The 14,242-nt window shown below is 56.2% G+C and overlaps 1 protein-coding gene across 6 annotated transcripts in view; it reads right to left on the bottom strand.

Annotated features, from left to right (window-relative positions):
- Positions 1-14,242, bottom strand: part of TNS3 (tensin 3) — a 152,685-nt gene that overhangs the window by 81,700 nt on the left and 56,743 nt on the right. For all 6 annotated transcript variants that reach the window (XM_029930773.1, XM_029930765.1, XM_029930782.1 and 3 more), the window contains 4 exons: positions 12,859-12,942; positions 7,502-7,614; positions 7,141-7,201; positions 6,321-6,396 (listed from right to left, as the gene is read on the bottom strand). In XM_029930773.1, the coding sequence (XP_029786633.1) occupies positions 6,321-6,396; positions 7,141-7,201; positions 7,502-7,614; positions 12,859-12,942 (334 nt within the window). The remainder of the gene's footprint in view (positions 1-6,320; positions 6,397-7,140; positions 7,202-7,501; positions 7,615-12,858; positions 12,943-14,242) is intronic.

The raw sequence follows: 14,242 nt of genomic DNA, 5'->3' as shown, positions 1-14,242 counted from the left end.
CCAGCCCTTGTCCTACTTGGAGCCACCTCCCCAAGTGATCCCAACACCCACCTGCTCAGTACAAACAGCAGAAGAAACAGGACCCTCAACACTCCTCACCAGGAAGGAGAGTCCCCCAGTGCACTCACTTTGCTGGTGGCCCCGGCGGTGGGGCTCCAAGGACGGGCCGCAATCTCACCCTGAAAAGGCTGGAAACCTCCTCAGTCCTAACACCCACACCATCTAGCGCCAGCACAAACCAAGATTCTGAAAGACTGGAATTCGCATCCACACCCATGGAAAGGTCAGCAGGTGCTGGCTACGCACAAAAGCACGGCCGTGAAGCTAAGACTGTGGACAGGATGAAGCCCAGCCCAGGTCTGGGAGATGCCCGCACAGGAAGGGAGGAAGGTGTGCGCACAGGCACAGTGGAGGAGGTCCATGCGAACCACGTGGCGGAGGAGTAAAGTCCGCAGAGGAAGGCGGCCGAGGAGGCGCACAGAAGCGCCCACAGCAGGAAGGAGAGAAGGACGGTGCTGTGTGTCCACAATGGCTCCAGGGGGGCAGGCAGCCCCTGATTAGAGGGTGGGTCATGGGATTGAGGTTATGGAGCCCCGCAATCACTAGGACAAAATGTAAGGGACCACAGGATCTGCACCACGGAGGCAGCGGGACCTGGACGGGACAGTGGTTACAAGCCCTTCCAGGCCCTCAGCCCCGGGCCAGGCTCCCACACGAATTCCTTGCGGAAGTAACACGGAAGTAACACGACTGCAAGCCTGTGCTCATGGAGGCTCCGCCCTCCGCCCCCAGGACCTGAGACCCTGCCCTCTGGAAGGTGCGCAGGTCGTCGGACATAAGGTGCGTATGTCAACGGACTCTGCAGAGGTGCCCAATCAGCGAGACAGAGTAAGAATGTACCGGCACAGGCAAGGGCAAGACCAAAGGGTGCGCGCCTCAGGTGGGTCACCGGAGATCGGGGAGGCAGGAGCTGCTCAGGGCTCCTGGGGACACGCCAGGAGCAGGTGTGGTTCACACTGCCCTGGAGACACCTGCCAGCTCTGTCACACCTTCCTCCCGCAATGACCCTGGAAGTCAACTTCGGGTGGAATCAGAAGGTCTGGGGCTCCGAGCCACCCCACAACGTGTGCCCACAGATCACGATGGGAGTGTCGGGCTGCCCTGGGCATCCTCTGGGCCAGCTGTGACATCCCAGGCCGGTCTCTCCCTGCGGGACCCTCACAGGGCTCTCTGCGCACGAGTCACACACCTGCTCACTGTCCTCAAGGATGAGACTCTAACTCTGGGGGGCAGGACCTGCCTGTGATCCCCTTTCCCGCCTTCCAGGCCACACACACCGCTGTGAATGACGGAGGGCACACCGGTGACCCATCGACGCCCCTGCTTCTGGACGTTGCTGCCAATCTCACCAGGACAGGGCTGCTAACGAGCACGGGTGTTATGGGCCAGGTTGTGTCCGACCCCCCCAATTCACATGCTGAAACCGAAACCCCAAAATGGACTTGTGCCTGGAGACACAATTTTGAAAGAGGAGATTAAGGTACACAAGGTCACTAGGACGAGCCCTGGCCCACTCTGCCTGGTGTCTTGCACGAAGAGATCTGGGGCACATGGGGGGCTCAGTCAGTTGAGCAGATGACTCTCGGTTCAGGCTCAGGTCATGATCTCACGGTTTGGGAGTTTGAGACCCGAGGCGGGCTCTGTGCTGACAGCGTGGAGCCTCCTTAGGATTCTCTCTCCCGCTCTCTGCCTCTCCTCTGATGTGTGCTCTCTCTCTTCCTCCCTCTCAAAATAAACAAATTTTAAAAAGCAAAAGAGAAACTAGACCCTGTCTTACACTTGTCAGAGTTGTGTCGATTATTCTTTCATGTAGGTACTTGTTTATTAAATATGCTTGGGATTCTCTCTCCCTCTCTCTCTCTCTCTCTCTCTCTCTCTCTCTCTCTCTGTCCCTCCCCTGTTTGTGGTCTCTTTCTCTCTCTCTCTCAAAAATTAAAAAAAAAAGACCAGCTGGGTACTAATCCAAGAGGTTCAAAGTCCTTTTTGGTCTCTCGGAGACACATTCCTGATCTGAAAGTCTTGGGGACTCATTTCCGTGAGCGGCACTGGGGACAGTCACCCCATGCATGGAAAAATACCGCTTCCCAGCTGGAGCCCCCCACGCCCTCCGCCCACCTGATAAGGCCGCAGAGACTAAGTGCAGAGTGCACAAAATGAACCGTAAACACAGGAAACATCCGTCAACTAAGGCACTGACAGAGGGGCCTAAAAATACCCACGGAGGCAGGAACGCGCAGAGCTGGGGGAGGGGCCGCTGCGTGGGGACCAGCATCTCCTGTGACAGCACCTAGGACATCTTCGCAGGTTCCTCTCACAGATACACAAGCTGGCAGACGAGGCAGGGTGGTGGCAGCAGGGGACAAAACACCCCGGAGGCCGGCAGCCCCAGGTGCAGAACCACGATGCTGGAGACTTGGCTGGCCAGCGTGCTCCAGCCTCTGGCCTCAGGCGTGGGCCCAGCGGCCACCATCACCGGCTCTCGGAGAGGCTGAGCCACTGCCCTTGGCGAGCACAGAGATGAGCTGCGGACAGACGCCAGGCACCACAGAGCGCAGCACACAGAGGCATCTCTGGCCACAGAGCAGACACAGATCACAGCCTACAGGTGGCAGCACGGACCCCCACCTCTGACGGAGAAGACCCAGAAGAAGGGGTCCCTGCAAAACGCAGCCTCTCAGGGGCTGAATGATGAGGGGGCAGGAAGCCCCTTGGACCCCAGCCCCTCATGCAGGACAGTGCCGGGCCGTTGCAGGAATGCCCTGTGCAGACAGGGTCTCAGGGCGTGGAGCACAGCTCCAAGGACTCACACCCGTGCTGAGCTCAGGACCTGGATGGGCAGCTCAGGACTGGGTAAGACAGGAAGCACGGGGGACACGTGGGGAGGTTCTCAGAAACCAGCCGTTGGGCATTAGTGGCTGGTGGACACAGGGCGGGGGGGACCTGGGGTCCTGGCACGGCCCAGAAGGGAGTGAGGGCAGTGAGGACCTGCAAGGAGAAGCAGGGAAGACAAGGTGCCAAGCCACTGTCAAGACTGGCGGGATCTGATGGAAGGTCAGGGGCAGAGGGAACAATCTGTAGAGACAACCAGAAGGGGAGGGACTGGGCTGGGGGGCAGGGGACCTGGAGATATCCGGAAGGCTGGGCAGGCAGGAGACCCCAGCACAGCCCTGTCCCTCCCAGAGGCCCCCTCCTCACAAGGCCCCCAATCTCTTCCACTTGAGCACCAGGCCCCAAGGTGAGCCTGGCGGGAGGAAGGAGGGCCCGAACAGGCCCCCTCGCTCCTGGGTTGGCCACCCCCTCATCAGGCCCCCTCAAGTCCCAAGTGCAGGGTTCTTGCTACAACGCATCTTCTCAGGGTGGGGGCTCAGCCCCCACCCGTCTGTGCCCTCAACACCCCCCATCCATGATGCCATCTGGAGGCTCCCCTTCTCGGATTCCCCAGGGACCGTGAGCCCTGGCCCCAGAGCCCGCTCCTGATGGCCAGGTTGCCAGCCCAGCCCAGCCTCCTCTGCCTGGGGACCCAGGGGCCCAATGCCCCCACCTGGGCCTCTGGACGCCTCTGCTCAGCCCCAGGTGGCTCACAAGTTCGTGGGGAACGAAATTTCCAAGAAGTGCCATCTGACCACCTTTTGGGACTTCCCACCATAGCAAAGGAGGCCCGGGGACAGAGCCAGACGCCACAGTGAATCCCGCGCAGCCACATCAGATCCGCTCACGAGTATGCCAGAGACCACGTGGGCCATGTGCATGTGGTGACAGGCACCTGTCACACGGCCATGGGTTCCCAGAGACATGTTCGTCATGAAAACGCAGCACAGGTCACAACGTTCCCAGCACACAGGACAACTTCCAGCCACAGAGACGTCACATGGGCAAGCTTGCCGTGTGCCCCCTACCCCCCACCCGACCTGCCTCCCGTTCTCCAAGAGCCAAACCAGATCCCTCCGAGGCTCCCACACCACCTCTCAACTGCATCCCAGCGGACCCGCTCTGGAGGCTTCCTGGGGCCCCAGGGGTGGGACACACACAGGCCCTGGCCGGGGCCTGTGGGCTTCCGGAGCAGGGGCCGTGGCCTCCCCAGCTCCTCACCAGCCACACTCATTGGCGGAGCCAAGCATCCTAGCCCGCCCAACCCCTTTGCCATGTGGGGTTTCTCACTTGGCTGAAGGGGGCTTCGAGCTCATGGAGGTGGGCCTCCCAGGACACCCAGACCCTGCAGGTGGAAGAGCCCGTGGGCACCCAGATGCAGGGTCCAGCCTGTCCTGGGGACACGGCCACCACCCCCACATGGCTGTGCGGAACAGCCTCGCTTTCCCCCAAGGCCATGTCCCGGCCCCTCTGAGCCCCAGCTGCTCTTCCTTGCACTCCAACAAAGGTGACCCTCCAGGGTGAGGGGGTGTTCTTGGGACACTGAGAGGACCTTTGGGAACACCAGCTTCCCTGCAAGAACACCGCCTCCCTGAGCCTGCACAACCCAGCTATGGCTAACTGTCACAAGGACATCTGGGCACACCCAGCAAGCCTCTGGAGCCTTGAGGCCTGGGGACCTCGGTGCCCCCGCCACGTGCCTGCACCCGCCTCAGAATGACCGCCCGCCTGCCCCACTGGGGCCCGTCCTCAGATCCATCTTCCACAGAAGGTCCACGGTCCCCACCAGCCTCCTCCACGACAAAGATGTCACCCTGTCCCTCCCTTCCTTCCTGTGCTATGGCCCCACACAGAGACCCAGAAAGCTCAAGACAGTCAAAGCAGGACAGTTGTGTAAATAAGGGAGGAAGAGGGAGGGAGGGGATGGGAAGGATGTGTAGGAAGGAGGGGAGGAGGCAGGAAGGGGGGGTGATGAGGGACCCAGGCCAGGCACACCCACCGCGTCATGAAGACCCTGTGGCCACCAGCCGCAGTCAGGTCAGGTGGGGAGGGAGGCCCCCCTGGGTTTGAGGGCCGTCTTTCCAAAATCGCAGGGCGGCCTCCTTCAGGTCCTCGCAAGGGACTTGGCCACTGCCATGCCCAGGAGCACGGACCTGGGGACAAGGGTGCCATCCTAACGGTGGCCCCGCTAGCCTCTCTTGATCCCTCAGCCTCCTTTTCAAAGCTGGAACACTAGACCCCAGCACGGAGCTGGTGTGCAGAGGGAAGCCGCAGCCATGCACAGCCCGGGGGAGGGGGGGCAACACAGCAGGTGCCCAATCACTGCTCTGCCCGACGGCCAACAATCACGGAGGTCCTGGGAGATGCGCCCCGCGGCCGCACAGGCAGAAGGCAGACACACCCTCCAGGTTCTCCCTGGGTCTCCTCACCAAAGGAGGAGGCAGCGAGCTGCTCTCAGAACACTCCAGAGGAGAAGGCTTTCCTTCCCAGGGACAGTGCAACACAGCGGCCCACTGGATGCCTCAGCTCTCTCACTTGTGGCATGAGGACACCAGCCCCTCCACGTCGAGGTCCCCAAGGACGGGGGACATGTGTCTGTCACGTGCACCTGCAGACACCTCTTGCAGGGACATAGCAGTGTAATGTCTATGCCCCGGGAACCTACGTTTCTGACGCCCCTGACCTGATTTACCTGAGAATTCACAATGGGCCAACCTTTAATATCCAAAGGATTAGCAGCGAATGGGTGGCTCAGGCACTTGAGCATCTGACTCTTGATTTTGGCTCAGGACATATTCCAGGGTCATGGGATCGAGCCCCACATCAGTCTCTGTGCTGAGCGTGGAGCCTGCTTGAAATTCTCTCTCCTCTCTCTCTCTCTCTCTCCCCGCTGGCACACGCGTGCCCTCTCTCCCCCCCAAAATAAATAAATATTGAAAATATTTATTTTTAATAAATAAGAATCTTCAAAAGCTTTGGATGAGCCACTTACAACATGGTCACAGATGTCCCCAGGCCCCGGGGACACTACACAAATCGGTTCTGGACGTGTGGGAAGCCAGGGTGCCTCAGCGTTTCCCCTGTGGCGGATTTCTCTACAACTCATGAGATGGAAGATTCTCTGCATAGGCAACAATGAGCAGCTACTCTCATCCCAGAACCAGGTGGCAGCTCGGAGCCTGGAGCCTGGTACGGATTCTGTGTCTCTCTGCCCCTTTTCTGCACTTGCTCTGTCTCCGTCTCTCTCTCTCTCTCTCAAAAATAAATAAACATTAAAAAAGATAGAAAACAAAATAGCTCTACTCAGATAGCAAGCCAGCTGCCCTGAGGTAAAGGCCTCCCATCCCTCCTATAGGCGACAGCCAGGAGAGGGACACGCCGCCGGCACTCACCATGATGTCCCCTTTCAGCAGCTGGGCCGGCTCGATGGCGACATGGATCCTGCTTTGGTTTCCGGGGCCGATGTTGCTTGGGGAGAAACAAGGGAGAGCTTAATGCAGCTTCACGACGTAACGGAAATGCTATTTGAGAAAGGCAATCTCATAACGCCAACTCAGGACATGAAACATCCGGCCAGGCTCCGGAATCCACCTCCCGTGGTCTCTCTGACAAAAGTGGCAGCGAGTGCGGCGTGCGGGAGTGCGGCCCGTGCACTTCTGTGATGAGCTGAGCGGGCACTGCCAGGCCGTGTGCGGGTCCGCGGTCAGTCCAGACACGGGACAACAGCTCGCTCTGAGCGGGGACGGCTTGGTAAGCCACGTCATACCTGACTGGCTTTCTATTAACGCTCAAAATGCTCATAAACATGTAAACACACATGAAAGCAAACTAGAAAAGCCCAGAAACGTATACAAATTTCCAGGACGTGTGTCTGCCTTTTGTCTAAAATGCACAGGGGTGGGGCGCCTGAGGGTTCCATCCTCATTCTCTGCCCCCCCGCCCTTGCTCTGTCTCAGTCTCTCTCTTTCTCCCCCCAACTTGCACTGTCTCCCTCTCAAAAGTAAAAAAAAAAAAATTAAAAAAATAAAATTAAAATGCTTGGAAGCAAGAAAGGCACAGGACTCCAGTATGGCTACTTCCACACGGCCCTCCAGGCCCCGCATCCACAGCGCTCTCTGGGGCCACCCATGCCCCTGTCTCTGCCGCTGGCCAGGCACTCCCCACTGGACGCCCCCACCCCTTCCCGCATCCCCGTGAAGGTAGCACACTTACTAGATGCCTGACGTGTACACGGGCTGCATGGCCTGGTAGAGCTTCAGGAAGGGCCGGCACACTGGAAGAGAGGCAGGGGTGTCTGCAAAGGCGGGCCGCGGACACGGCAGTGTGGCCAACGGCAAGAAAGAAACTGGGTGGCCACGGGCTGTGCTCCAGCTTCGGGGAAGCAGTGCTGGAGCAAGGGTCACAGGGGCCCTGGGGAGAGGAGGGGGCATCCCTCCACACACAGACACACACAGACAGCTTTCTCCGGCTGGAGACAAGGACGCCTGGGGCTCGGTGGGGGGAAGGGGGCCCGTTAGGTGCAGGGTTGAGACAGCCCAGCAAACCTGGAGACCTGCTGTGAGTGGACACGCACCTCCGCCCGTGTCGAAGTTGGGAGTGCCATGCAGGATGACAAAATGCAGGAACAGCGGCGCGGTGTTCATCTTCACCGTCCCAGACAGGAGCCCACTGAGGAACTGCACGTACCTGCCAGGTGAGAGCGCCCTCACCACAGTGACCCCAAGCCGGGAGCTTCCTGGGCTCTGGGAAGGGTCCCAGGGAGGGGCTCCAGCCCCCACCGCTCACAGCGAGGTGAGCCTCAGCATCCACATGTGACCCCGGGGGACACAGCCCATGCACGCAACCCTAACAGGATCCCTGGACACCCCCCACTGCGGGCAACCTGCCTGTCTGTCCCCAGCCCAGAGCTACATGGGGCCAGGCAACGGGCCTTTTATGGTCCCCCTCACCCCCCATGGGTGAGAAGACACTCTGGAAGCACCTCACACCTCTAAAGGGGCCACTGGGCCCTCACCTCCCACCCCTCATGCAGATCCTGGACAGGGCTCCCTGCTGCGCCTGGCCAGGGGCCCCTCCGACAAGCAGACGTGGTGCTGATATGGTACAGGTCATGGTGGGGCATAACATAAGCATGCCTGTGACCAGAAATGACTTTAAGGAAGAACTAATCCGATCCGCCCCTCCACACATCACCCCACTCCTAAGACAAGCACTCATGACCAATGTTGCTCATGTAACCTGTGGGGACAGAGTGGAGGCTGCACCCCTGCCCCTCCTCCAGCCGTGACAATAAGGAGCACCAGCTCAGCATGGGGCCCCAGCCCAAAAACCCGACCCCTGCAGGTCGGGATGGCACCCAGAGGCAGCTCCTCACTCTTTCCTGTCTGACTGCAGGTGGTCACCTGCAGCGGTGAGGGAAGAAGTCAGGAAGGAGCAGATGGGCCCCGGCCGCCCACCATCTCCCCCCCATATCCTCCTCCTTCTGAGGAAAGAAACTCCCGGGGAGGTCGTGTCATCTCACGACCTCGTAATGTGTCATCTCAATTAGCTGGAAGGTGGGGACACAATGGGTGTACGGGCGGGGGACACTCGTGTCACCCCTTGAGATCTGCCAATGTTCGCTGCACTGCCTAACCCACCGGCAAAGCAGAAACTTATGGCTGGAGTCCCCTTGCCTCTCCTTACACACGTGATCTGCACGTGCACAGGCTCAGATCTCCGTGAGAATGCGTGTAGATCAGAGCCGGTGTGAGCACATCACGGGGGAAAGCAGAAGGAGCCACTGCAGGGACACATCTGTCCTCCACGCGCTCTCAGGCTGTGCGGACAGTGGGGACACGACGCAGTCTCGTGCTGTCCGTGGGAGCCGAGCAGGCGGGTTACCCGTGCTCCTCAGCGCTCCAGTCCCTGGCGGCACGCCGCAGGAGGGCATCGGGGCACCGGGCTCTGAGCAGGGGAAGCCTGCTGGCTGCAGTGGGCATGCCCCCCACGGAGCGACGGTGGGCACCCGGTCCCCAGGCACCTGCCCCAGCTCCCATGTTAACGTTCTTTATGACACACAAGGCGTCGGGTCAAGACTACAGAATCCCCAAGGCTGAATGAGGCTATGCTGGGGAATGTCCGGCTCTGAGACACACCTAGGAATCTGAAGCGTCTGCAGGCCAGACACCGGGGCTCTTGTCCCTTTACCGGGCACGGTTGGACACAGGAATGTCCCCTCCTCAGGACCCCCCCTGCCTTGAGTCCCTGGGAAGGGCCGCCAGGCCCACTGGGCCTCCGCGATGGGGTCGGGCATGTGTGCCGCTGTCTCGACTCCCTCTCAGAAGAGGGCAGAGCAGAAGGGGAACCGAAACTGGAATCTTTACTCCGTCACGTCCACGATGCTCAGGATAAGCTGAGACTGCAGAGGCGTGTTTCAAACCCTTTATCGAAGCAAAACAAACGCCATGTTGCTCAGCACACCCGGGGCGTTGGCAAGGGTTTCTTCAGTGTCAGCCATAGGCAGACTACTCTGTGGCTTTTACGAGTAAGGAGCAGGGTACCGGGGGACTTGTGTGTTAAATGTCCAACTCTAGGCTTCGGCTCAGGTCATGATCTTGCAGTTTGTGGGTTCAAGCCCCCCCTCAGGCTCTGTGTTGATACCTCGGAGCCTGAAGCTGACTTCTGATTCTATCTCTCTCCCTCTCTGTCCCTCTCCCACTCAAGCTCTGTCTCTCAAAAATGAATAAACATTAAATAATTTTTTTTTAAAAATCTATAGTAAGTCCTTTGAGCAGAAAGAAGAAAATAAGGCAAAGGTTCTTCCTTAGTGGGCACTGAGCATTTTGGGCAGATAGAAATACAACCATATGATGGTGTCGATAGATGCAGAAAAAACCCTGCATCCGTTGATAATAAAGCGTCTCAGAAAAGTGGGTCCGGAAGGAGCACCCCTCCACAGAATGAAGGCCACGCATGACAAGCTGGCAGCTCACATCACACTCAACGGTGAGAGGAGGACAGCTTATCCTCCACAATCAGGAACAAGACAAGGACGCCAACTCTTGCTACTTTTATTCAATACAGTGTCAAAGTCCTAGTCACAGCAATCAGAAATGAAATGAAAGGCATCCGAATCAAAAAGATTGAAATCTGTCATAGTTTGCAAATGATGTGATATTATACACAGAAAACTCTAAACACTCCCTTCAAAAATTATTCAAACAAATCAATTTTGTAAAGCTGTAGCATACAAAATTAATATACATTGATAGGCTGCATTTCTATACAGTTAAGAAAGAACTACCAGAAAAAGAAATTAAGGAAGAGCCCAGGGTTGGCTAGGATGCTCAGTCAGTTAAGGGTCCGATTTTTGATTTCTGCTCAGGACATGATCTCGCGGTTTCCTGAATTCAAGCCCCCCATGAGGCTCTGCACTGGCAGCACGGAGTCAGCTGGGGATTCTCTGTCTCCCTCTCTCTCTGACCCTCCTCCACTCATGCGGTGTCTCTCTGAGGATAAGTAAATTTTTTAAAACTTTTTTACAAAGTTTATTTTTCAGACATAGACAGACAAAGCAAGAGTGGGGGAGGGGCAGAGAGAGAGGGAAACCCAGAATCTGAAACAGGCTCTATGCAAGGCTCAAACCCACAAATCACGAGATCATGATCTGAGCCAAAATCGAAGTTTGACTGAGCCACCCAGGTACCCCAGATAAATTTTTAAAAATAAGAAAGAAAGAAAAAGAAAAAAACCAGCCCATTCACTATTGCATCAAAAGGAACAAAACAGCTAGGAATAAATTTAACCAAGGGAAGGAAAACCAGTATGCTGAAAACTGTAAGACATTCATGGAGAAAAAGAACAGATATTATTAAAATGTTCATCCTACCGAAAGCGATTCACAGATTCAAGGCAATCCCTATCGAAATTCCAAGAGGATTTTTCACAGAAATAGCAACAAATAAACAAATAAAAAAACCTTAAAATTTGAATGGAAATGGAGCTAAATAGCCAAAACAATCTTAAGAAAAACTAAGAAAGCCAGACACATCACACTTCTGGTTTCAAACTGAGTTACAAAACTGTAGTCATCAAGACACTACAGTACTAGCATCAAAACAGATCCACGGAACAGAAGAGAGAGCCGAGAAACAAGGCCACGCGTGAACGGTCAACACATTTATGGCAAAGGAGCCAAGATTCTACAATGGACTAAGGAGACGGTCTTGGCAACGAACAGTGTTGAGAAAACAGGCCGCTGTCTTACACAGTACACAAATCTGAACTCAGAGTGGATTGAAGAATTAAACGTAAGACCTGAAACCATAAAAATCCTACAAAAAACCATTGGTGATGATTCTTTCCTTTGGGACACCAAAAGCAAAAATAAACACGTGGGACCATATCAAACAAACGCAGCTTCCCCACAGCACAAGAGACAATCGTCCAAAGGACAAGGCGGCCCATTGAACGGGAGAACACGCCTGCCACACGATGGTCGATGGAGTTGGTATCGAAAATACACGAAGAAGTGATACAACTCCAGAACAATAAACAAAAGCAAAGAAAAACAAAAAACAGAAAAACAAAGCCAAAAGACAATAATCCAATTGAAAATGGGCAGAAGACATGAACAGAATTTCTCCGAAGAAGACACCCTGACAGCCCACAGACACATAAACACATGTTCACCATCACTCATCATCAGGGAAACACAAATCAAAGCCACAAGGAGACACCACCTCACACCTGTCACCATGGCTACCATAACCGCACAAGAAACGACAGGTGTTGGCAAGGACGCAGTGAAATGGGAACCCCCTTGCACCGTTAGTGGGACTGCAAACTGGTGCAGCTGCTCTGGAAATGTGTCGAGGTTCCTTAAAAAGTTAAAAATCGAATTCTCATATAATCCAGTAACTCCACGTGTGGATATTTTACCAAGGAAAACGAAAACACCTACTTGAAAAGATAATCTGTAGATGCCTGGGTGGCTCCCTCAGTTAAGCGTCTGACATCAGCTCAAATCATGATCTTCACAGTTCGTGAGTTCGGAGCCTGCTGAGAGCTCAGAGCCTGGAGCCTGCTTCCAATTCTGTGTCTCACTCTCTCTCTGCCCCTCTCCTGCTCATGCTCTGTCTCTCTCTCTCTCTCCCGGTCTCTCAAAATAAGATAAACATTGAAAAAATTTCTTTTTGGTTTTAAGTAAAAGTGCAGAGACTACGTGCTTGGCTCCAGGTTGCCGTCGGCACAGAAGTACCTCTGGGAGGAGGAGGCCGGCCAGGACCCCATTTGCCAGCCCCTGACCCAACCCTGCCTTCTTCAGCTGGGTACAGAGGGCAGTGTGCACTCCCCTGGGGACACAGCAGTCCCTTCTCCCAGGCCCTCCACCGCCCCACACTGAGCGTCTCTGGGGGGCCTTGCAGAGCTACAGAGTCTGGGAGGTGGCCCACCACGGAGGCCAGCCACACAGAAAGACCCCCTCCCCCCGCCCCACGCTCAGGAGCTGACCATCTAGGCAGGGCTCGGGTCGACGACAAACCTACCCACAGAGCCATGTTCGCTCATTTCCAAGTGCCTGTGTGCTGTTCCATCAGGACAGCCGTGACACAGACCACGTGGCCTGCACAGCCCAGAACCTCCCCTCGCCAGCTAGTTACAGACACAGCTCAGTGACCCGACCCTGCAGTCAGAAACCAGCGCCGATGTCAGAGCACAAATCCACACGTGCACTGAGCGTGCGGGGAAGGACGCCTGGGTCCTCCTCCCAGAGCTCGGGCTCCCCTCGCACACACACACCGTGGCTTTGCTCCACCGCCGGGCATCCATCAGCCCTCCCTTCCCATTCTCAGCTGGTCAGTGGAGATGCCTCTTCCGTCCCCACCTTGTGAAAGGTGAATTCTCACCCAGCTCCTCCCTAGGGCTCGGGGACAAAGGACGAGTACCTACCGTTTCTGGGACGGCTGCATTAAATCGGAGACTTTATCGTCATAGAACTTCTTCATCGCGAATCTGTCCAGGGCCTGGTCGGCGCTGGAAAACGGGAGAGAGAGACAGAGAGACAGCGTCAACCCCGTGGAGGTCACAGGTGGCAGGGTGGCTCCCCCAGAGGAGCCCCACCTCTGCTGCACCTGTGCACACGCACCCTCAATTAGCGTCTCCTCCTGGACCCCAATCCCAGGAGTATGTTCGGGCCAAAGGGAAAGCCAGGCCATGGGTCTGGAGCGCCATCCCCAATAGCATGCAGCTCCAGTGGACTCTGCACCAGTCCTGGATCATGAGGCTTCCGGGCACAGTCAGCACCGCGGTCAGCAACTGCCAGCAAGTTCTGGGGAGCCCACAGGGCAGTGGAGACTACCCGCAGGCCTGAGAGAGTCAACAGGCTGCATAGTCATGGTTCTGAGGTGCCCGCCACACAGAACACTGCTGGCGCACAGTCCCTCCATGACCTCAGTTCTACAACGCCCCCCAGTGCATGCCGCAGGATCCAGGAGACTCCGTAATGGGGCGTCTGCAAGCCTGCCTGATCCTTCTAGGATGAATCGCGGAACATGGGTACGAGCGATCGTAGCAAACAGCTTCCCTGGAAAAGTGATCTACGCGTGGGCCTCCCCTTAGAGCGTGGATGTGCGCCCCCAGAAAACGTGTGATTCACCGCCTGCGTTTGTCTAAGGCTGGACTGCTGGGGCGGCCCCATGTGGAAGGTCCCCTGGGGCACCAAGTGTTTACCACGTTGAGGACTTCTGTTTTCGAGCTGACAAGTGGGGGTCATCCACCGGTTCACTCCTGGGTCCCACTACATGCAGACACTGATAACGCATTTGGGCCCATGCCTGTGTGGCATTAACATCACTGTGAGCGCTGGTGGCGTTCCTGCCGACTGACTCTGCCATCACTTGTCTTTAGGGAGCAGACACGAGAGCATTCTCCCTACTCTTTCATTTCCAGTATGACAAAGCTCTTAAAAATGTGTGTTCCAGCGGCACCTGGGAGGCCCAGTCAGTTAAGCATCTCACAAAGTTTTGAGCCCCACATTGAGCTCTGTGTTGACAGCTCAGAGCCTGGAGCCTGCTGTGGATTCTGTGCCTCCCTCTCTCTCTGACCCTGCCCTGCTCTCTCTCTCTCTCTCTCTCTCTCTCTCTCTCAAATAATCATTAAAAAATTTTTTTAAGAAAATAGGCAGGGTGTCGCTCCATTTTATCGAGAAATTCATAAACACTGTTCCTTGTATGAATGCCAACAGCCTGCACAGCAGAGATTACCTGAGTACTGGTTCTGCACGTTATGTGCCCTGAACAGTCACAAAACCCCATGGGGCTCAGCCACCATGCCC

This window comes from Suricata suricatta, chromosome 2, assembly GCF_006229205.1.
Source record: "Suricata suricatta isolate VVHF042 chromosome 2, meerkat_22Aug2017_6uvM2_HiC, whole genome shotgun sequence".
Classification (NCBI taxonomy): domain Eukaryota; kingdom Metazoa; phylum Chordata; class Mammalia; order Carnivora; family Herpestidae; genus Suricata; species Suricata suricatta.
The sequence above is the reverse complement of the archived record's forward strand: the minus strand, read 5'-3'. Positions and strand labels throughout refer to the sequence as shown.